Here is a 22072-nt window from a genome sequence, read left to right as displayed (position 1 = left end):
AAAGTCTTCTTTGCAAGCGCTCAGGACTTGCAAGTCTTTAAATACCTTTAGGCTGAGGAAGCATCTGCAGCTGGTGTGTGTTCTTTCAGGATTTGAAGATTTTTTTTTGGCAAATTTGTATAGTGTGGTTAACGTATCTGTACCACAAAGATTCCTCTAGATTTAATTTCTTAGCCTCAGATTTTACCTTTTGTGTTGAAACTCCTGAAAGCCCATTTCTTCCAGTCACTTCAATTATTCAGTCTGTTACAAGTAAGCATGTCACTATAAAGTAATAGATGCCCTGAAAACCTCAGCAATAACTGAATAGCTCTGTGTTCAGTGTGATATACAGATTTTCAGTCAGAGAGTAGTGCCTCCTAATTTTCATCTCCTAAGCAAGCCATGGATATGGGATAGTGTTCTTCCTGACTTCTTGCATAAGAGGGCCACAGTAAACTCAGAGGTCTATGACAAGACCCTGAAGAAGCTGAAACAGTGCATGCAAAGATCCCATTCTGACAGTACATCTGAGGTGCTGTTTCTGCATGACAATGCTCACCCACACACAAGCTTGTACATACAGAGGCAATCTTTTTGTTTGGATGGACTGTGCTATCCCATCCTCTGTACAGCCTGGCAGGTGAAGGACAGACTATGAGGGCTCTCTCTCCAATCTCTCAGTTCTGATCCTCAAAGGGAATTTGCAAAACACCTTTCGTAGACAAGCCTACAAACTTCATTTCATAAATCTACTGGATACAAGAAATCATGGACTAAATATAGACATTGGATGTATGGCACATTATAACCTACCCACCATCCAATAATTCCAGGTAACCTCTCTACATTTTACCAGTTATATTCCATCACATCAACATTCCCCCCACTTCCCTGCCCCCCCACCTGTCTCACACCTGTTGTCCTCCATGACCTCTGATCCTCACTGCCACGCATTTGCATTTTCACAGACCTCCATTTTGCATATTGGATTCTATTCCATCCAGGAGAACAAAAAACAAATAGCACTCTCCTTATGCCTGAGAAGAGTGTTTGTGCCCAAAAGCTTACAAAGAACAATTTTCCAACTATTTAGTTGGTCTAATAAAAGATATCACATTTACCCAAAGAATGCTGTCAGACTGTGAGGGCAACATTTCTGAGATGACAACGAAGTGATGGAGGCTGTGAAACAGTGGCTGTGGAACAAGGACAAGGACTTTTAGTGTTTGGATACATTCCCTTGTTCAACAGTGGAAAAGAGCCAATGACAGAGTAGACTATGTTGAAAAATATCTGTGTGTTTAGCAATGATGTACAAACTTGCTGTGCTAGTTTAATACTTTTTCAATAATAGTTGATGGACAAGGCATTACTTTCTGACTGATCCCGACTGATCTGCTATGAACAGCAGCCTTCTAAAAGATTTAAAAAGAAACATTTTCACCACAGATTTTGAAGGGATAACTTAAGCCCCAGTGTTTCAAACGCTAAATGTTAATTAAACATGAGTAACTCAACTGGTTTCATTAGGACAATTCATGAACTAAGAGTGAAGTATGTGTATCTTCCACAGATCAGATTTTTGGGACCAATTCTTGAAATGTGCTTGGTAATCACTGAGAGCTAAGCCAAAAAAAGGAATTACTGCATTTACTCAAATCCAAGATGAGTTCCCCGTTACCCCCCGATCACCATGAGGGACAACAGAGCCTTGTCTTAGATCCAAGTACCGGCCCAGGGCAGGCAGGGGCTCAGCTCCTGCTTCTGCCCTGGGTTTGGGGCCAAAGCTGGAACTGGGCCACTGCCTGCTCCAGGCTGGAATGGCTCATGTCACTGGAGAAGAGGCATGCAGTGGGGAAGCATGGGAGAAGACCACACGGTAGGAGACCTGCATTTTGCAGCTTCCAGCAAAGCACAGAGCAAAGGAACAGAAGTCCCATGGTAGAAGAAACCAAAGCCCTGCTGGCAACACCACCTGTGTAGCCAGGATGCATCTGCACCTACCCGGGCTCTCTCGCTTGACCAGAAGGATAGATGAGTATACAACCCGAGCCCCAGACCCCCACACTCTTGCACCCAGTGCCCTGTAGTCACTTTTGATATGCTCAGGGTTTCCGCTGGCAACATCACTGGTGCTTACATGGATGAGCAGGATGGGGTACCAGTCAGAGGGTCAGATGAGCCTCCATAGTCCCTCTGTGACATCTTGGATCCAGGCAAGCAGCAGACTTCCCAAGACAACAGGTCAGGTCGGCAGAGTGCTTCCTCCGTCCCCACAGAAGGGAGTCTCCAACCACCACCACCCATTGTTTCTTCTTGGTGGCAATCATCTCAATCCTTCCCACCTTGGTGAGGCCTGGCCTGTCTTCTTCTACCAATGGAAGGTGCTCCTAACCTCTCTGTTGCTAGGGCTGCATATCTGCTTTCCAGATGAGCCACTGTAGGCAGAGGTGAAGATCTCTGCTTGCTGCCAGAAGTCATAAGCCTCCGGCTTCCACTCTCTTGGGTGTCCATGTCCTCTCTCTTCTCTAGTGCTGCCTCTGGCATTTCTTCCTCCACAGTCCTGAAGGTCTCTTCCAGCATTGAATCGATGAACGCCTCATTGTGGAGGATACTTCGGAGCCTCGCCACTTCCTCTTGTAGTTCTCTTGCCTGTTCCCTGGGATACACCACCAGGAGGTACTGCTCACACCACAGGCACTCCCTGACCTGGCCACAGTGTTCCCTCTAAGCTGTGTGGCATGCGTGGCCATGCAGATGCGCTTGGCAGCGCAGCATGAGTACACCGCACAGCTTAGAGGGAACACTGCCTGACCATCACTGGAAGGAACCTGCAAGCCACAGTTTCTACAGCGCCAAACCTGGACTTGGGTAGAGGCATCGATGGTCAGCAGTCCCATCTGAACAGAAGCCTCAGAGGTGCAAGCAAAGGCAGTGACAGTGGCTCTGGCATTGCAACGTCCTCCAGCCATTTTTCTGGATCTCTTAATCTGCCTTCTCTCTCTTACTGCTCTTCTTCCAAGCACAGCTTCTCTAGAGAGCTTGCCTGGAAACTGGCCTGTTTATTGTCTGTTGGCCCCAAAGGGTTTCTTTTTTTCCCGCTCCCTCACACCAAGGTAAATGGCTTGCCCCTCAAAAAAGCGGGGGAGGGGCACAAACTACCTGCAAACTGCTTACCCTGTTTGCAGCCCTTGGTCCCCTAGGGAGTCTCCTTTATATACTGCTAGGCCTGAACTGATTCCGACCCCTTGTTAGGGCTTCTGTCAGGCCCAGGCAGAAATCACTCAGCAATCACTCAGTCAGTAACACTCCCAGCTTCTCAGAGCCCAACAGCGTCCCGCGCCACAGCCGGCTGAGGTGCAGGGACAGACCGAAGAAAAGCCAGCACCGGCATGGATGCACTTTGTAAGCACATGCCAGAGCCGATTCACTGTCTGGGTCAGCGAGACACAGATAAAAGCCCAATGCTCCGGTCCAACTCCGGGACTGGAAGAAAATCCCTGGCAGTCTAGGGCAGGCTGCAGGACGAGCATGGAAGAGGTGAAAGACAACCAATGGTGGTGACCCCCATATGGGGAGCTACCTCCACCCACTGAGTCAAGGGAGTTCCCCCAGACATCAAGAAGGGGGATGTGAGTGCCCTTCTGGGGAGTGGGTCAAGAAGAACAACGATAAGACCGAGGAGGAACAACGAGGATGGTGACCAACACCAACGCTGGGTCCAAGCAACTTCGATGTAACAACAGGTTGGCGCTAGGTGGGGTGTAGGGGAGGGGGAGCCCCAAAATCCTTGTGCTACCAAGAGACCATAGCTGAACACCACTGAACTGGGTGTAACATCAGTCCCCGAGAGAGAGGTTTCCATCAAAGAAGTGACAGGCAAGAAGCTTCAGTGGGTCAGGTAACTGGTGCCAGGACAAACTGTTGGCTCGCAAGCCTGCAGTTGGCCCAGGGAAACCAGAAAAGCCTAAGCAGGGAGCACAGGACAGGCACAGCTGGTTACAGGGGTGTAAAGAATAAAAGTTTGGGCTGTAGAGCTGTCTCTGACCTCTTTTATCAGTAATCTTCTGTGGGTGGTACTAATACCCTACTTGCTAAGTGGGAATGGAGGACCAATGAAAAGGGTAATCATTTAAAGAATTATAACTAATGTAATAATGGGACCTAATTTTGTGTAACCACTAAGCGAATTGCAATTGTACCTTAATTCTGAGTCTAACCTTGCAGAAGAGTTCTCTGCCATAAACAAGTTGTAGTCTTGTCTTTCTACAAGTCAAACCATCCCAAGTTTGTGATAACATTGCAATTTAACCCTCACCAAAGAATACATTTGATACTTTTGCTCTGATATATATATTATACCTAATATATTTATAGTGTAGAAGTCCTACAACTGCATGTTCAGATCTGTCACTTCTTCTTGGAGCAAGAAGCACACTCTCATATGCATAATATGAAGGAGCTCAGGCTCTCAGTTCCATTTCTGATATAGTTATATTTTAGTATTTTATTTTTTAAGCTGCGAGTTAACTTCAGCAAGTCCTGTAAAATATTTTCTTGACTGTATAGCTCGGTCATGGTTACAATGGCTGCAGGCAAAGAATAAATATATGGGTACATGCCTGGAATTCTGCTCTATTTGAAGGCAAGAATTCTTGTGGGTGATATCTTCTATTGGACCAACTGTATGGTTGATATAGACACAGGCAAGCTTTCAAGTATCCCAGTACCCTTTCTCAGGCCTCTTTATTCAAACACATGGTTGTTAGGTTGAGTAACCAGGTGCACAGGTGGAAGATGTAGTTTTCCTAACTCAAAGAAAAAACAAAGTCCAAAGCTGAAAATCCTATTTGATATAGGAGTAGCTGATACTTAATTCCTGATTAAATAACTTGTGTCATAGGAATGTGTCAAGAAAACAAATTATTTTAACCATTCTTGCATTTAGTTATAGCTTAAGCTTTTTATATTTAAATCTACTTAGCCCAAAACATTGTTAGAGCTTGTTAAACAACGTGTGGCAGGGTGCTCATGTTCCCCTCTCCCCTGCTTTTACTGTGGCATACATGGTGATCTTGATCTTTTGGATATTGTTCCTTGTAGCTGTGCCCGAGAATCTGTAGTGGTGATTATGGGAATTACTTAGGCTAACAATTAGCTGCAAACACAGGAGACTGGAATTGATGGCCCAGGAGAGCCCTTCCAGTCCTATGTTCCTAAATTAACGTATTTGTCCATTTTCCCTCTCAGCTAGTTCTTTCAATTTTACTCCGTAAAGTACTGATTGAGGAAAGAGGAATACTAGGTCTAGCTGACTGTTATCAACTAAACTGAGTTTGAAAGAAATTCAGGCAGAAAATCATTAGCCCTCAGATTCATACAATCAAAATAAAGGTTGCATTTGGCAGTCCAAACTCAAGGTCCTTTCAAAGAAAACTGCTCAGACTCCCTTATCGCAGACAAGTATATCTACTTTGTAGGCTCTGACATAAAGTAAGGTATGTTTATGCCTTTATACATAACATTTACTACAGACTTCATGTTATCTGTCAGCTAAGAAAAAATAAAATGTTGCTAAAGAGAGCTGTTTCTGTTGGGTTCCTTTAAATTTACATTAATGAATATTGGCTTTGTTCTATCAACCTATGGCCCAGGTGCTGAATTCAGCCCACAAAGAGATTTGATCTGCCTGCAAAGCTCAGATATCAGTGGCAATCTGGGGACTGATGATAGCGGCAGCAGCAGTAGCAAGTGGCATGGCAACCAGGTTGGAAACATGTTGAGGTCTGAAGCAGCTAGGTCAGAAGTGGTTGGTGGCCCACCTTTGGGGTCAGCTGCACTAATTTGGCTTGCCACTCCTGGAAGCTGCTTACTGACCCCTGCTCTATATTATGATAATCCCAACTTCTAGAAATACCAGTGGCCCAATAAATGCATGAATTGTTTTTCTGAAACATAAACTTTCTCCTAAAGAATCAGACTAAGTTTCCAAAAGCTCTCTATGCGCTCTCTCCCATTACCAACAGGATGCAGCACTTAATGTATATTTTTTTACAACTATACATATGATTGTCAGAAGTATACTTGCTTTACAGAAATATTCTAAGTAAACTGAAGAACTGTCAAATATCAGTGCTCTTTACCTCGGAAAATGACAGACTGATGATTCAGCATCTGAGAGAGAATATCCACATTCATTGTAAATGGGACAAGTAGCAAATGCTAAATCTTAAGTGATAAGAGATCAAATTTTCCTTGTATTAATATCAGTGCTTAACTCACACTTACATTTTGCCTTTGTATTGTACAGTAAACTGGACTTTTATGGAAGTGAACACTTCTAAATGCAAACAATATAATCTAAGCAAAGCTATCAACATTTAGGTACCTTGTATGTCAGATTATTCCGTGACCTCTAAAACCAAAGGACAAAACATTGTTTCATAACTTTCCCATTTTTAACAAAATTGATTCCACTGTCTTGTAATTATTAGAAATAAGTAAACCCACTGCACAAATTACATCTGAGGTCTTGGTTTAGCAGAACAAGTAGAGTTGGTTTGCATCTCAGTCCCATTTTCATTCAATCCAAAAGTTCAGAGAGGTTTAGAAGACTGATTCCAATTTACAGTCCCTTGGAAAAATGAACTGCAAAAATAAAACTCCCATAAAATCTGTTAAAAATAGAATTGTATTCACAGATAGATAAAAACAAATGTGTTTTTTTCTGTTCTGTGATTTACTCCTCTTCCTAGTTTCATAGCAATTGTACTCTTACTTTAGGAATCATATAGATATGATTCAAGAGAACCCAGCCCCCAGACTGTTTTAGAAGAGCTCCAGGGCTGTCAAACCTCCTTTTTATCCCTAAGCTTCTGTATACCTAACCTATGTTTCCAGACTCTGAAAAAGGACAGCCTTTTTGTAGGGGGTGCATCGCCATGCTCAGGGCGTGCACATGCACCCCCCCTACCTGTCACCCTTGCTAGCTCTTCACATTCATTGCAGATTCAAGCACAATCTGACAGGCAGTCTTTTGTTATTTATTCTGGCCTGGAAACCTGTGAAAATGTAGTTTGTAAAAACAACCACCCTGTCAGCAAACAGCTAAAGAGGGATTCATGGCAGTCATCACCCGATTTCCATTTCAGGTTGGCCACCTGAGGCTGACGGGCCACCTGAGGCTTCAGCCCCAAAGAACCCAAAAAAGGTTTCTGTCGGGGTCGTCATAACTATCTGGTCACGGACATTTGCGCCATACCAGTTGCAAGACTGGAGGAAAGACAAGGAGGTCCCAGCCTGCAGGTAACTCTCCCCAGCGGAGAGACCTGCAACTTCTGTGGACAGATCTGTAGCTCGAGGATTGGACTCATCGCTGAGTCGTAGTAGCAATCGTCCTTGTATCAAGGGACTGCCCCCGAGGACACGCCAGCAGCCTAATTTCTTAAAACGGAGGTGTCAAACAGAGATGCCTCCAGGCTTTCAGAGGGGCTGGGAGTGTGGGGGTGAGGTCAGCAGGGATGGGCCCCAAGGCCAGGTACAGGGCACAGAGCCTCACTGGGGCCACACTACCACCCTGGGAGAGCTTCTGATGGATCTCCTCAGAGATGGGGTCTGACAAGCCTCACAGCAGCAGGCCATTGCCCAGTATTGCCAGGTCCTAAATATGAAATGATCATATTGGGAGCTCACAAACGATCATATTTGCTAAAAAACTAGTGTACACTGAAAAATTAGGCAAATAAGTCTGCAAATAAGTCTTCTTCTCATTTACTTTGTATTGCTTACTATAAATGGCCAGTGAGCAATAACTGCGACATTAAATTTAAGCATGTCTTTATTTCGAGGGGAGCAGTCATAGAAAAGTGCTGGCAGCAAACCCAAAAGATAGTTAAAACTCTGAGAGTGACTGGGGTTGCCTCAAAAATGATCGTACATTGTTGAAATTATGGTAAAAATACGAAAATTATCGTACACCTGGCTGCCGCTCCCCCTGGCTGCCGCTGCCCCCTGCCCCAGGGCAGCGGCCGGAGCTCGAGTGCCAGAGCTCCATGTGCACTACCGCAATCCTGAGTGGGCGCCGAGACTACAACTCCCAGCATGCCCCGCGGTAAGGTCGAACTACGATTCCCATCAGGCCTCGCGGCGCAGGACCATTAAGGCTGGCACATGCGCGCTAGGGTGGTGGCTGAGGAAAGTGTCCCTGCGTGGGCTGCACATGCAGCCCCCGCCCTCCCGCGGCGGCATTGCTTCCCATCAGCTCTGGGGCTTCCCTTACTCTTTTGCAGCCGACTCCGCAGGGAGAGCTGGGGCCACAAACCGGAAGCTCCTGTTGCCGTGGTAACTGTCTCCACGGTAAACATCCCGGCCGTCCCCGGAAGTGGTTCGTGGTGACCTGCCCGCATGGAGAGTTTAATTCATTCCAACGTTGGCCCGGCTCCTGCTACGGCTCAGCCACGTGACCCCTGCTCCCTAAACTGACGGGTGTTGAAAATAAATAAATAAATAGCTCACGTCCATGTTAAACCCGCCCTCGAGCGCAATTGGCCGCGTCTACCTGGCAGCATCCAATCAGCGCCGGCCACGCTCTGCCTGCAGGAAGCCGCACATGGAAAGCTCCGATTGGTGGCCGCGGGGCTCCGCCCCACCTCCCTCGGCTCCCCATTGGCTCCGTGTTTGGCGTGGTGCGCCCTGATTGGTGCACGGCGGAGGCCGCCCCCTCCCCGCGGGAGGCGACAGTGATAAGCCGGGGGGCAGGGCCGGGCTGCGTTGGTCCGGTGCGGTCGGTGGCGGCGGAGTGTGGGGCCTGTGGGCAGAGCAGCCGTTGCTTTCTGGGTCGCGCGGGTGCCGCCATGAAGCTGTTGTGGGGGGTCGGGCTCCTCGGCGTCCTGCTGCTCGCCGGTGAGTTGCCCGCGGCTTCTGGAAGCTTCTCGCGGGGTCTTGGGGGGAAGGGGAGACCCCCCCTCAAATGTTACAGCGCAAGAGGAAGGGAGGGGGCCTGGGTCGGTGCATATGTCATTTTGGGGGGTCGGTGCTTACGTCATCGCCTCCCCCCCAGTTCGGAGGTCCTTGCCTCGCCCTGCGCCTGCCCGTGGTCTGGGGGGAGGGGTCCTGACAGGCGGGTTCCCTGGGGCTGAGGCGAGGGGGGGCCCTGAAGTCCTAGGCCAGGCTGATCCTAACAGTGCTGGGTCCTTCTGCCCTTGCAGCATCTGTGCGAGCGGACGAGGTGGAGGTGGATGCCAGGTTGGAAGATGACATGGGGAAAAGCCGTGAAGGCTCTCGGACGGATGATGAAGTGGTCCAGAGGTCGGCATCGTGGCCTGCAGGGTCTCTTTGGTGGTGTTGGGTGAGGGGAGGGGGTTGGGTGCCCAATTTCCTCACTCATGGTGCCTGAAAGGCTTTGGCTGCTTTAGAAATACCTCTTGAAAGCTGTGTCTTAATCTGGAGCCAGGACTCCATGGGGGTAACAGCAAGACTAGAAAGCTAAAGTGTCCCTGGAAGTACATGGCACTTGCTAGTGGAACGGGGTTGTTTCCGCGTGCAGAAATCTCTGACTTTTAGGAGTAGCCTTTTGGCTTTTAGCCGAGTAGTGACCTGAGACACGTGCCAGTGCAGTCAAATGTAGCCTGTTGACTTTGGGCTTGTCGCTTTTACTGTACCACAAGGGGTAGATTAAGGGTCTTAACTATTCAGCAGTAACCACTTAAGATACACATATAACATAATGTGGTTTGAATGGGCATCTTAGCCCCCTGTATCAAAGCAAGGGTTTGCTATGCTACTTTATCATTCAGTTTACAATTCTGTTATCTTCACGTTGATAAGTAATGCTTTTTTTGCTCTTGCCTAAGGCTCAGGGGTGCTCTTGAACTTGTAGGGCTCCACAAAAAGACATCCAGCTGTCACAGTAGCTTGCACACTTGGTGATCCATGGTCAACCTGCAAAGTCAGCAGAAAACAAGTCCAATCATTCTTAGTTGTCCTGACATAGTAATTTGTGAGGTGTCTTAATACTTTGGTGGTTGAGGTGCCCCTGTAGTTTAAGACTTTGGAAACTGTCTCTACAGAGAGGAAGAAGCTATTCAATTGGATGGTTTGAATGCATCCCAGATAAAAGAAATCCGAGAAAAATCTGAGAAGTTTGCATTCCAGGCAGAAGTTAACAGAATGATGAAGCTTATTATCAATTCTTTATACAAAAATAAAGAGGTGAGCAACAAGTTCATCAACCCAAAGTGTTTTAGCATATTTTTCATGTATGTTCTTTATGATGCATAAACACTGTTTTATTTCAGATTTTCCTGAGAGAGCTGATATCGAATGCCTCTGATGCTCTAGATAAGATAAGGCTAATATCGTTGACTGATGAAAATGCGCTCTCTGGTAATGAAGAGCTTACTGTTAAAATCAAGGTAAGTTGCAAAATATTACTGTAATGTTTCCTTTCTTAGTGGTGGGGAGGTGGTTTTTTTGTCATGCATTTATCTAAGCTAATGGAGTTGCTGCTTGACTTTCCGGTGCATTGGCTTCTATAAGGTAACTTCAAGTAAAAATTTTGAATCTTACCTCTGTTTTGCCCCAACATTCATTTCTAGTCTTTTGACAACAAGCTACATATAATTTTGAACAGCAAACTTTATTGAACATTTCAGGTAGTATAATCTCTCACACTAATCTTGCAGATGTTAGGTATTGTATCCTGATGGGTATGAAAGTGATGTTTAGCTGAATGTTTCTTTTGTTTCAGTGCGATAAAGAAAAGAACATGCTTCATGTTACAGACACGGGCATTGGCATGACCAAGGAGGAATTGATTAAAAACCTGGGTACTATTGCCAAGTCTGGTACAAGTGAATTCTTAAACAAGATAACTGAAATGCAAGATAGTAGTCAGTCAACATCTGAGTTGATTGGTCAGTTTGGTGTTGGCTTCTATTCTGCCTTCCTTGTAGCAGACAGAGTTATTGTTACATCAAAGCACAACAATGATACTCAGCACATCTGGGAGTCAGACTCAAATGAATTTTCTGTAATTGATGACCCAAGAGGAAACACCTTGGGCCGAGGCACCACCATAACGTAAGTGTTGAGGCTGATCTAAAGAAGCTATTATGGTATCATTCACATATGCCCTGCCCTTTAGCATGTGTCTGTCTTCTGCATGACGTTTTGTGTGCATCAATTACTGTATCCTTTCTTAGCATAAGAATCCCTCAGATGCTGTTGCCTTGGACTCTTCTATTTGCTACTAGTGTATATAGTCTGTATTTATATTTTTGTTCCCCATTTCTTTCTGTTTGTTTTATGGAATCTGAAATACGTTAAGAAAACTTTATGTAATTTCCTGCTTCTAGTGCAATAAAAACTGTAAGTACTTCTAAGAAATCTGTCAGGAACTTCAGGTTGAGGGAAGTGTATTTTAAATGTAATTATTTGTATTTAAATGAGGCCAAACGAAGGCAATTTTTAAAAAAATCCCTTAAACTTTGAAACTGGCTGCAGTTACTAGAATATGGGACTGGCTTCAGGCAACATTAATGGATTGGTAGTGACTAATCATCACCTTTTGCTTTTTCACTTCTGCTTTGCTTGTCTCTTGCAACTGATCTGGCTTTGTCATGAAGGATGGTATGCTTGCTGGGGAAGATCTTGGTTAGTAAAGAGACATTGCTATTCTGACTTAAGGGGAGGGAGAAGAATCCAGTGAAAGAACTAGATCATTTCAAACAGTGAACACTAATGACTTGATCTCAGATTTTGAGCACTCTAACAACTTCATGTGCTTTTTTAAATCTAAACAGTTGGTCTGTTCTCAGCTGGGTTACTGTTTTGTAATGGGATACCTGTAAAGATGCTGCATTTCCTCTGGAGAGAGGCAGGGGTGAGGGAGGAATGGTGTTTCTGTTGCAGTCAACTGTGTTAGACTAAACTAGGATGGGCAGCTTTGAAGAGTTGAGACTAAAATGTATCAAACAGAAAATTCAAATGATATACCAGGTCTGTCACGACAGCATCTGTGTATTAAGTAAAATTACATTGACTGCTATGTCTTGTATGTCATCAGTCTTGTTTTGAAGGAGGAGACCTCTGACTACCTTGAGCTGGATACAATTAAGAATCTAGTCAAGAAATATTCACAGTTCATAAATTTCCCCATATATGTATGGAGCAGCAAGGTAAGTGGTCGTAATTTAACTGTAGAAGTAATGTTCAAGTGCAATGTATGAACTGTAAGGCTTAAAAACTTATTGATTAGAAGTTGTTTACAGATATTAACTAAACTTTTTTGAAAGTATTTGTCCTCAGGGTGGGCAAAAATTAATAGTGAAATGAAACCCATTGTAATACTTTCCTGAATGTTACCACTCTGACTCTATAATGCAGTATGGAACAGCTGATACTAGTTGGGGTTTTTTTTTTTTCTTCCTCTGCTCTGCAAATCCTTGGGGCTAGCATGACCCCTTCATATGGTCTCAGAGGTAATAATGTTAAAACTAAAGTCTGTGAGACTAGAATATTTCATGAGGGAAGAATGATTTAGATGGGCTTTGTAGTCAGCTTCTGACTAACAAAGGTGGAGAAAAGTAAAGCCACAAGTGCATCCTAGGCACTAGAATGAAAAGTAACTTACTACTTTGTTCATCTCTAGCAAATCCAAGCAGTGGAAATACCAAATGAGATTTAGAGAGAGCATCTTGTTAAACGGGCTTTCTTCCACCTATGGTTGTTGGTGACTTCTCAACAGAATTGTTTGTATGTCACTGGTGGAGTGATGCATTGTGATCTTTCATATCTGCCTCTAGTTAACAATTGGCTTTGAAAAATTTAGGCCTGTTAGCATGCAAAAATGAAATGAAGACTTCCTGCTTTTGCCCCATGTCTGCTACTTCTGTATTGGGATGTGCAGCTTGAAGGGTAAAATTTACCAGAACATGACCTCATTTGATCTTTCTTGACAGACCTGATAAGGGCTGCCCCCCTCTTCCCATCTTAGTATTGCTTTGTTTAAATTGGTGTTACAAATAATTATATAGTGAAACTGATTCAACCTTGAATGTCTAGATTGGCACCAAAAAATATCACATCATGTGTGTACTCTAGGTTCTTATGAGACTGGCTAGCTAAGGAAAAGTCTGACAGTTTTGTTGACTTAATGCGTCTTTGCAGACTGAGACTGTCGAAGAACCCATTGATGAGGAAGAAGCAAAAGAAAAGGAGGAAAAAGAAGAAACGGATGATGAGGCTGCAGTTGAGGAAGAAGAGGAAGAAAAGAAACCAAAAACTAAAAAAGTAAAATGTTTTGGCCTTTAACAGTTACACAGGCGCATAGACCTTGGTCTTTCAAATAAGTGATAAATTATTTTTTCAGTAATAAACGTGGCCTTTGGGAATGGGATGTTTATTGGAATTCAAGTCGGTAAGGATAAGAGACTAAAAGTAAAATAGATAAATGTTTGTCTTTATTATCAGAGCTATACAGAAGCACCTGTTTTTGCAGCAAAACCCCCCCCCCAAAAAAAGTGGCAGCTTTTTGAATAGTAACTCCTGTAAAAGAGATCTGAATGCCAATAGATGTGCTTTTTGCTTAATGCTGTCTCATAACATTTGATGGGATCAGGTTAGGCTGTTAACCTAGATAACTTTAGCTTAATTTTTAGACAGTTCCTACAGCTGTGCTGTGAAGTTCACCCTAAATTTGAGACTAAGTAGAAATGTAATACATCAGCTTAAACTTGCATGGTGCTTATCTATAAATGTGGAGGTAGAAATTATGGGATGGTAAGCAGGTAACAAATGCACATAACTGCATGTGAATCTTAAAACTCTTTAGACTGCAAAACTTTAGGGCAGGTGCCATGACTTTTTGGTATGCTCCTTGGCATACTAGTGAGTAATTGGAATAACAGGAAATTAGCATGCATAACACTACAAATACTGACAATGCAATGTTGGACTTAAAGTGAGGTTGATTTTTTTTTTTCCCCCTCCCCCCATAACTAGCTAATAATCAAGAATAGCTTCCAAAGAGGTAATGTTAGGGGTCTAGCACTGATTTTTTTTTTTTTTTTTTTTTTTTTTTTTTTCTCCTCCCCCCCCTATATACAGGTTGAAAAGACTGTCTGGGATTGGGAGCTCATGAATGACATCAAGCCAATTTGGCAGAGACCAGCTAAGGAAGTTGAAGAAGATGACTATAAAGCCTTTTACAAGTCATTCTCCAAGGTAACTTTGCTATAAGCTTCAAGATTCTGTAGTGCATCACAAGTGCCATTCTTAAAGCAGCTAATAGAAGGCTGAATAAGGAAGAGAAGAGAACCTGAGACCCTAAAACTAAAGTTTGTTACTGAGTGGATATTCCTTTGAGGGATGGGTTAATCATTGAGCTGGGAGGGCTGACAACTACAGAGAGCCTGCTTTGTGTTCCTCTGCAAACTTTAGTGTGGTACTTTCCCCATAGTACATAACTTGGGCTTTGATCTTTCCATTTCAGTTGCTTCCACTTAGCTGTTGGTAGAACAGAGTGCTTGAAGTGTTTTAAGTAACTACTTGCATGCACAAGCCATCAGAATCTGGCACTTGATTTTTAGATCTTCTCAAAAGTCTTCTCAAATCTCACTTTTGGAGAATCTAGATTGATTTGGGAGACTATTAATTGAAACTGTCTTCTAAAGAGTAGATTTAAATAGTGCTAGCACTCTTTGGTATATGGATTATTCCTATCATTTATCTGACTTCCTTAAATGAGAAAATATTTGAATGAGACACCCATTAATTCTTTCCACAGGAACATGATGATCCTATGGCTTACATCCACTTCACTGCTGAAGGAGAAGTAACATTCAAGTCTATCTTGTTTGTTCCCAACTCGGCTCCACGTGGCTTGTTCGATGAATATGGATCCAAAAAAAGTGATTTTATAAAGGTAAAAATGAATGTTTTTAAACGTAGAACAAACTTAAATTTCCTTTAAAACATCTAACTCCTGTTCTGTTGTCATGCAGTTATATGTCCGGAGAGTGTTCATTACTGATGACTTCCATGACATGATGCCCAAATACCTCAACTTTGTGAAAGGTGTTGTAAGTATTTTTTTTTTTAATTTATTTTTTAAAGGCTTTTTATCTGAATCATGTTCATTACAACTTATTTATTTATCTCCTTTTCTCTCACAGGTTGACTCTGATGATCTTCCTCTGAATGTATCCCGTGAGACACTACAGCAGCATAAATTGCTAAAGGTATTTAGATGTAACTTGATAAGTGATATCAGCAGAAAAGAGGAATAGACCAGTGGCAGGCAATTATTTTGGGCAGAGGGCTGCTTATTGAGTTTTGGCAAGCCATCGAGGGCTGCGTGACAGGCATCCGGGGCAGGTGAATATTTATTGTCTACTTTTTTTAGGGGCCCTGCAGGCCAGCTAGAATGGCCTGGCAGGCCCCATCCAGCCCACGGGCTGCATTTTGCCCACCCCTGGAATAGACTAAACATCACAAAATTTTAGAGCGGGAGAGCAGAAAATAAATAGCTTTCAACTGGTTATTATATAGCTATTCTAGCAGGCCCCATTAAATTTAGGAATAAAACTTGCAAGGAGCAAAGCAATGTCTGTGCTGCTTAACTTAATTAAAAATTAATAAAGTAGCCTGACTCTTTTTATAATTCATGCCCTGGTTTAAAAAAAACACAAACAACTGATTTCGTGGCATGTAGTAAAACAGAATGAAAGTGGGGTGGCTTAGTGTCACGTGCATTGGGTACTGCGTTTTGAAATACTGTCAAGTAATATCTCAAAAATTGATTGTTCTCATTGTTCTTATTAAGTCTGAACTTTTTTTGGGTCTGGCTCTTTGTAGGTTATTAGGAAGAAATTAGTCCGTAAAACTCTTGACATGATCAAAAAAATTGCTGAAGAAAAGTACAATGATACATTTTGGAAAGAATTTGGTACCAATATAAAACTTGGAGTGATTGAGGATCACTCCAACCGTACTCGGCTTGCTAAACTTCTTCGCTTCCAATCTTCTCATCATGAAAGTAACCTTACTAGTCTGGACCAGTATGTAGAAAGAATGAAAGAGAAACAAGACAAAATTTACTTCATGGCAGGTTCGAGCCGAAAAGAGGTAAGAGCAAAAGATATGCAGTTTTAAATATCCAAAAATGTTTTAAACTAGAAAACTTTCCTGGATTCAGTAAACAAGCAAGAAGTAATTCAAGAAATGTATTATTGTTTTAAATTGTCACCATGCTTGATAGTTCCATGTTTTGGAAGGCTCTTGTAGTATATCTGTGTTAACTGCCATTCAAAGTGACTTCTTTTTAGAAAGGTTTTTCTGGTAAGGGTTTCATATATAGCAGAGCAGCTACCTCAGTGTTAGCTATTGAAAGTCAGCCTTTGATGCAAGCTTTTGTAAAGTGCCTGCACAATTTATTGACTAATGACATACCAGTAATTCTTGGTGTTAAACAGTATATTAAATAAGCTTCTAAATTAATTTGTCTTCCTAGGCTGAATCTTCACCGTTTGTGGAACGTCTTCTGAAAAAAGGTTATGAAGTGATATATTTGACTGAACCTGTAGATGAGTACTGCATTCAAGCTTTGCCTGAGTTTGATGGTAAGAGGTTCCAGAACGTTGCTAAGGAAGGAGTGAAGTTTGATGAAAGTGAAAAATCTAAGGAGAGTCGGGCAGCCTTGGAAAAAGAGCATGAGCCACTCTTAAATTGGATGAAAGAGAAGGCACTGAAGGACAAGGTATAAACTCTATTCTAAGAATAGGTTATTTTTGTGTATGTATGGTGTTTGACAAATTCTCCCATCTGATCAGACTTAAACTTTGGTTATTTATACCTTCAATGGGAGACTATACAGAGGACTGCTCTTAAGAAAACTATCAGAATTCAGATACAAATGGCCTTTAAGAAGTAAGTGTTAACAGGATATTAGGACTTACTTTCTGACGATGTTTAATGAAGGCCTTGAAAATTTATTTTTAATAACAGTATTGTAAGAGTGCTTCTGAACTGATTATAGATTTAGTAAATTATTCCTTCTTAGAGCTGTCAGAAAATCTGATTGCTAGAATTGAATGGTAAATCAACTGAGCGGCTAACAGAGTGCTGCATTTACTCAGATTGAAGATTTGGGGGGGGGGGGGTCCCCATTCAGCACTTGTGACAGGGGGTGGGAACATGCATCCTCTTGTCTTTGATTTCAAGCATGAGGTGGGGTGGCAGCTGCAGTTCTGGCCCTGACTTTGCTGCTCCAACTCAGACTTGGAGCCTGTCACCCCTGCCTCTGACCCTTGTGTTTTGTGTTTTTTTTGTTTTGTTTTTTTCTACCTCCCCTCTCCTGCAAACTATGGCCAGGGATAAGGGAGCACACTTTGTAGCTCTGGCTCCATCTCCCACCTGGGGTAAATGCATATATTAGAAAGAACCTTTTATTCAGCTAGCCTAAATGTTTGGGGGTTTGTTTCATAGATTGAAAAAGCTGTGCTGTCTGAACGCTTAACTCAGTCTCCGTGTGCGCTTGTGGCTAGCCAATATGGATGGTCTGGCAACATGGAAAGAATTATGAAAGCCCAAGCATACCAGACTGGCAAAGATATCTCTACAAAGTAAGCTTTCACTACTGATTATCTGTCAAATGGTATCAGCGGATATGAGTTGTTATTGCTATCATATACTAACAGCTATGGGTAAAAAAAAAAATGCCTACGTATTGGTCACAGTGGCTCTCCATAGACTTAATGTTAACACTGTAACTAGTTTAAATGAAATGTCCTTTTGGAACTTGTAGTTTGTAATCTGATTTTATTTTAAAACAGCCTGCGATTTAGGCCCAAACTGTTAACATGTATATGTGATAGTTTCTTTTTCTACAAGCACTTTATGGTTGTTTACAACCTCACCACTGTTGATGAGATGAGACATCTTTACTAAGTCTATATATCTCATCTATATGCTTTCTACTAACTGAATTGGAGATGCATATACTTTTATGAACCACAGCTCACCTTTATGTAACTTCAACTCCATATTAGTTTTAGGTCTAAGCTTTTAGATGAGCCAACTTTCTATACCTTTTAAAGTGTTTGAAGTCATTTTAATCAGTAGGGGCTTTGTTTTAGCCCACAGCAAGCATTCAGTGAAGGCAATCTTTACATGCATGAGCTCTCATAGCAAGGATTACATACCTCCCTAAGAAAGGAGCTTTGACATGTTTGTTGCTGTTGAGGCAAATATAAGTTTCTAAAATTCAATAAAATTTGTGATAAAAAATCCCACCACATAAATTAAAACTTGGAACAGCAGTAGGAACTAACTGTCAACTGTATGCCAATCTTGCATGCTAGTAAAAGCCTGGAAGACGTCTATAGTGGACTGTTCTAAAGTAAAGAGAACTCTGGACTTACACTGTGAAGGAGCAGGGGTGGAACAAGTACTTAAACTGTATTACTGACGCAAGATCTGTTCTCTTTTAGCTACTATGCTAGCCAAAAAAAGACACTTGAAATTAACCCTAGACATCCATTGATTAAGGACATGCTCAGACGCATTAAGGTAAATGAGTGCAAAGAAGTGCAATATTGGTTGTTGTGTGCATTTATTTATTTATTTATTTATTTATTTATTTATTTATTTTTAAATTCTTAATGCTTCCAAATCAGGAAAATGAAGATGATAAAACAGTTGCAGATCTTGCTGTGGTGTTGTTTGAAACTGCAACTCTAAGATCAGGCTATATGCTACCAGACACAAAGGAATATGGAGATCGAATAGAAAGGATGCTACGTCTAAGTTTAAATATTGACCTTGACGCAAAGGTTAGTTGCCTTTTTTTTTTTATTTTGAAAATAAAAGTACCAAAGGTCACACCCACAGAATTTGAAAAAAAGGGATGTCTCACTTCCTCAAGGCAAAATTTGAGATGTAGAATATGTGACCACCTCAAAGGTCAAGTGATGTTATTTTAAAAAAAAACAAACAAACAAACAAAAAATCCCACTTTATCCTACTTTATCCACTCTAAAGACAGACAGGCTGTTAAGGACCAGTTTTTAAGTTCCTGCCTCACTGGTTACAGTTTGGGCTGCTTTAAACTCACCAGTCAATTTGTCTAAAGAATCCTGCATCAACTTAAGAAAAAAACCAGTGTACTCTGATGTCTCTCCCCACCCAACAACTTTTTTTTTTTTTTTCTTTCTTGCTTCTTCCATCCAAAACTGACTACGTGTGAATAATTTTAGAACCAGCTTATACCAGCTCCATTTCAGCTGGAAGTGCTCATAGTGGTGGAAATCCACAGCAGGCTGTGTAGACTTCTAGGCCATGTCCACAAGAGTGCAGATGTTTGGTTCCCCAGGGGCAACTGGTGACAGGACACCTTGTGCTGCTATCACTTGTCCCCAGGGGAACACCTGTACCACATGCCCTTGTGTGGCAAGTTACCCCACATGGGGTAGGGGAGGCTGGGGCTAACATTGGGCTAGCCCCAGTAGCCTTACCTGGGTTCCAGGGACTCCCGGGGCTGCAGCAGCAGTGATCCTGCTGCTCTGAGCCTGGCTGGCTGGCCAAGCTCTGGTTTTGAGTGGCACATGCAGCCCCCATATGTGCTGCTCTTTTTTTTTAGCGCAGATTTTTTTGTCCCTTGGATATCCAGGAGTTTAAAAAAAAAAAAAAACAAACTCCCCACACTGCTTGCTTGCAGCATGGAGAACAGATGTGCAGTACGTGGCACTACAGACGCATCTGCTGTGCTATACCGCACGGCTGTGCTTGTCTGGTTGCGGCCTTTTGGTTTTCTTTTATTTGCTCCCCAAATTGCATAAAGAGGATTTGGCCCAATACCTTCTTTCAGTGTGATGGTCAGTTTTTCCCAGACATGTTTCTCCAGTGGAGTCTTAACACAGGAAAAAAAAAGAGAGGGAATGGGGGCGTTTCCTTGCAAACAACTTCATTTAATTTCGGCTAGTTAAGTCTGTCAGACAGTTGGTCAGATCTGTTTGGTTTGTGCTGTACTGTATCAAAAACCATTAATAGTCCATTCTTACACCAGCTTTATTCTGATTCTTCTGCATCTCCTGTCCATTACCATTTAAAGCTTTGTAAATGGATAAATTGAAAATGGAATAACAAACATTAAACTACCTACAGGTAGAGGAGGAACCAGAGGAAGAACCTGAAGATGTAACTGAAGAAGCAGAGGAAGAAGAAGAGGAAGTAGAAGCTGATTCTGAAGAGAGTGAAACACAGAAGGTCAGTTTTCAAAAAGGCTTCTTAATGGGCAAATTCTATAAAATTGAACTTGAGTAACACAATATGCTTTCAAAAACAATATTTTCATGTACTTCAGTGAGCAATGGTGGATGTAGGGAGGGTAAGGAATAGGGATGGGTTACTCTAGGTATACCTGGATTAGTGCTCTCCCTTCTAAAACAGGTGTTCAACTCTCTCTGGCCTGTGAGTCAGATCCAGGTCATGGTGCTGTCATTTGGCCCGTAGGGAACCGTGGGCCCCTGCATGCTGGATCAGGTGCCTGATCCCAGTACATAGGGGCAGCATTGGGGTCCAATCCTGGCATGGGGCTCTGTCAGGCCTGCAGATTGGCCTTGCATCACTCATCTGGTCTGTGGGACCAAAAGGTTGATCACCTCTGCTCTAAATTGGCCACTCCCACAATTGTCAGAGATGGGACACTGGGCTAGATGGACCATTGGACTGACCCCGTATGGCACTTACATTCTTAACAGGTCAGATATTTAGGGAAACAAATATCAGTTTCAATGAGCTGTTGCACAGATATACATCAGAGATCTGTCAGCTTACAGAAATCTAAGGTAGTCATTAGCTTTGAGCAAGTGCTATTACTTGACTCTCAAGTTTGGGCTAAAATGAAGATGAAAACAGGACAATTAAACTTTATTAGCTTGGCTCCAGAGTGGACTCCAGACCAGGCTATTGCCTCATTACTTGACTCATTTTGTTAATGCTAATAGATTTATTTATTTTTTGTTTGTTTAATTTTATTTTTTACCAGCTTTGTAAGACAAGCAAGAAGTCTAACTTGCTACAGCAAACTTACTAATTTAGATAGTGGCAAATAACTTTGCAAAATTGAATACTACTACTTATCAATAGGGAAACTTTGGAGTTGTTTTTGTAATTGAACATGTTATAATTTGAACTTGAGGGCTTGATTGTTAACTAATGTAGTCCTACTTAAGTTGGTAGCTAGTGGAGTTGCTTACTGATGTTCTAGAACACTTTTTTGTATAGAACTGGTTGTCCCCTCATCTAATCAGTGGTAGCACTTGTGGATTTTCTAACCAAAACTGAGCAAAAATGGCTCACCATTATCTTCGTTGTACTGACAAGTTATCCTGAAGAGTTTGAAATTGGGCTTGTGGTGATTCATCTGCAAAATTTACAAATTCAGGTTTATTTAAAAATTAGATCTGCTACTGGTGTTTTAGCAGAAAACCAGAATGGAATCATCCTTGGCCTTTAACTTACATTCTGCAAAAAACAACTAGATAGGGTAGTTTTGGTTAAATGGGTATAAACAGTATCATTTTTAATGAAAGCTAAATATCTTTCCTGAAAGTGCAGCGATAGCAACATCCAACAGTGAGAATTGTTTTTTGTTGTTTGCATGTCTCATCCTCAAAACAACTTAATCATGGTTCTATGCCAGTTTCTGTAGCACTAAGTGGAGGGGTCTGGTTTGCAGTGTAATCTTTTTGCAGGCACTAAACATTGTAGATGAGTAATCTCTAAATTCATACCTTAAACTTATTGTCTGTTCATTTTCTAGGAATCCACAGATGTGAAAGATGAACTGTAAACTTCATTTTCACAACTAGCATCCTGTGTCTGGGGTGAGGAGGGAATGTGAATTAGATTGTTCTGTTATTTTTCACTGTAAAATGTTGAGGGGGTGGTGTGGGATTATGGGCAGAGGAGAATTTTTTTTAAGTTGAATTTTTTAAAACATTCCTCACGAATGTAAATTTGTACTATTTAACTGACTCTTCTTGATGTAAAATCTTGTCATGTGTACAAAATAAAATGTTCCCAAACACCA

General features: G+C 42.3%; 1 protein-coding gene across 1 annotated transcript; it reads left to right on the top strand.

Annotated features, from left to right (window-relative positions):
• Positions 1-8773: 8773 nt before the first annotated feature.
• HSP90B1 (heat shock protein 90 beta family member 1) lies at positions 8774-22072 on the top strand. Its single transcript, NM_001287265.1, has 18 exons — positions 8774-8883; positions 9189-9288; positions 10050-10191; positions 10278-10394; positions 10730-11061; positions 12047-12158; positions 13150-13272; positions 14089-14205; positions 14768-14905; positions 14985-15062; positions 15156-15221; positions 15838-16107; positions 16493-16738; positions 17467-17603; positions 18471-18549; positions 18657-18812; positions 20143-20244; positions 21803-22072. The coding sequence occupies exons 1-18, from the start codon at positions 8835-8837 to the stop codon at positions 21830-21832; spliced, it is 2394 nt and encodes a 797-aa protein (NP_001274194.1). The 5' UTR covers positions 8774-8834; the 3' UTR covers positions 21833-22072.

This window comes from Alligator mississippiensis, chromosome 4, assembly GCF_030867095.1.
Source record: "Alligator mississippiensis isolate rAllMis1 chromosome 4, rAllMis1, whole genome shotgun sequence".
NCBI classification, from domain to species: domain Eukaryota; kingdom Metazoa; phylum Chordata; order Crocodylia; family Alligatoridae; genus Alligator; species Alligator mississippiensis.
The sequence above is the reverse complement of the archived record's forward strand: the minus strand, read 5'-3'. Positions and strand labels throughout refer to the sequence as shown.

Coding starts and splice junctions, on each gene's coding strand:
- HSP90B1 (NM_001287265.1), top strand. CDS start 8,835: ATGAAGCTGTTGTGGGGGGTCGGGCTCCTCGGCGTCCTGCTGCTCGCC. Junction 11,062..12,046: donor GGCCGAGGCACCACCATAAC/GTAAGTGTTGAG, acceptor GTATGTCATCAG/TCTTGTTTTGAAGGAGGAGA. Junction 12,159..13,149: donor TATATGTATGGAGCAGCAAG/GTAAGTGGTCGT, acceptor GCGTCTTTGCAG/ACTGAGACTGTCGAAGAACC.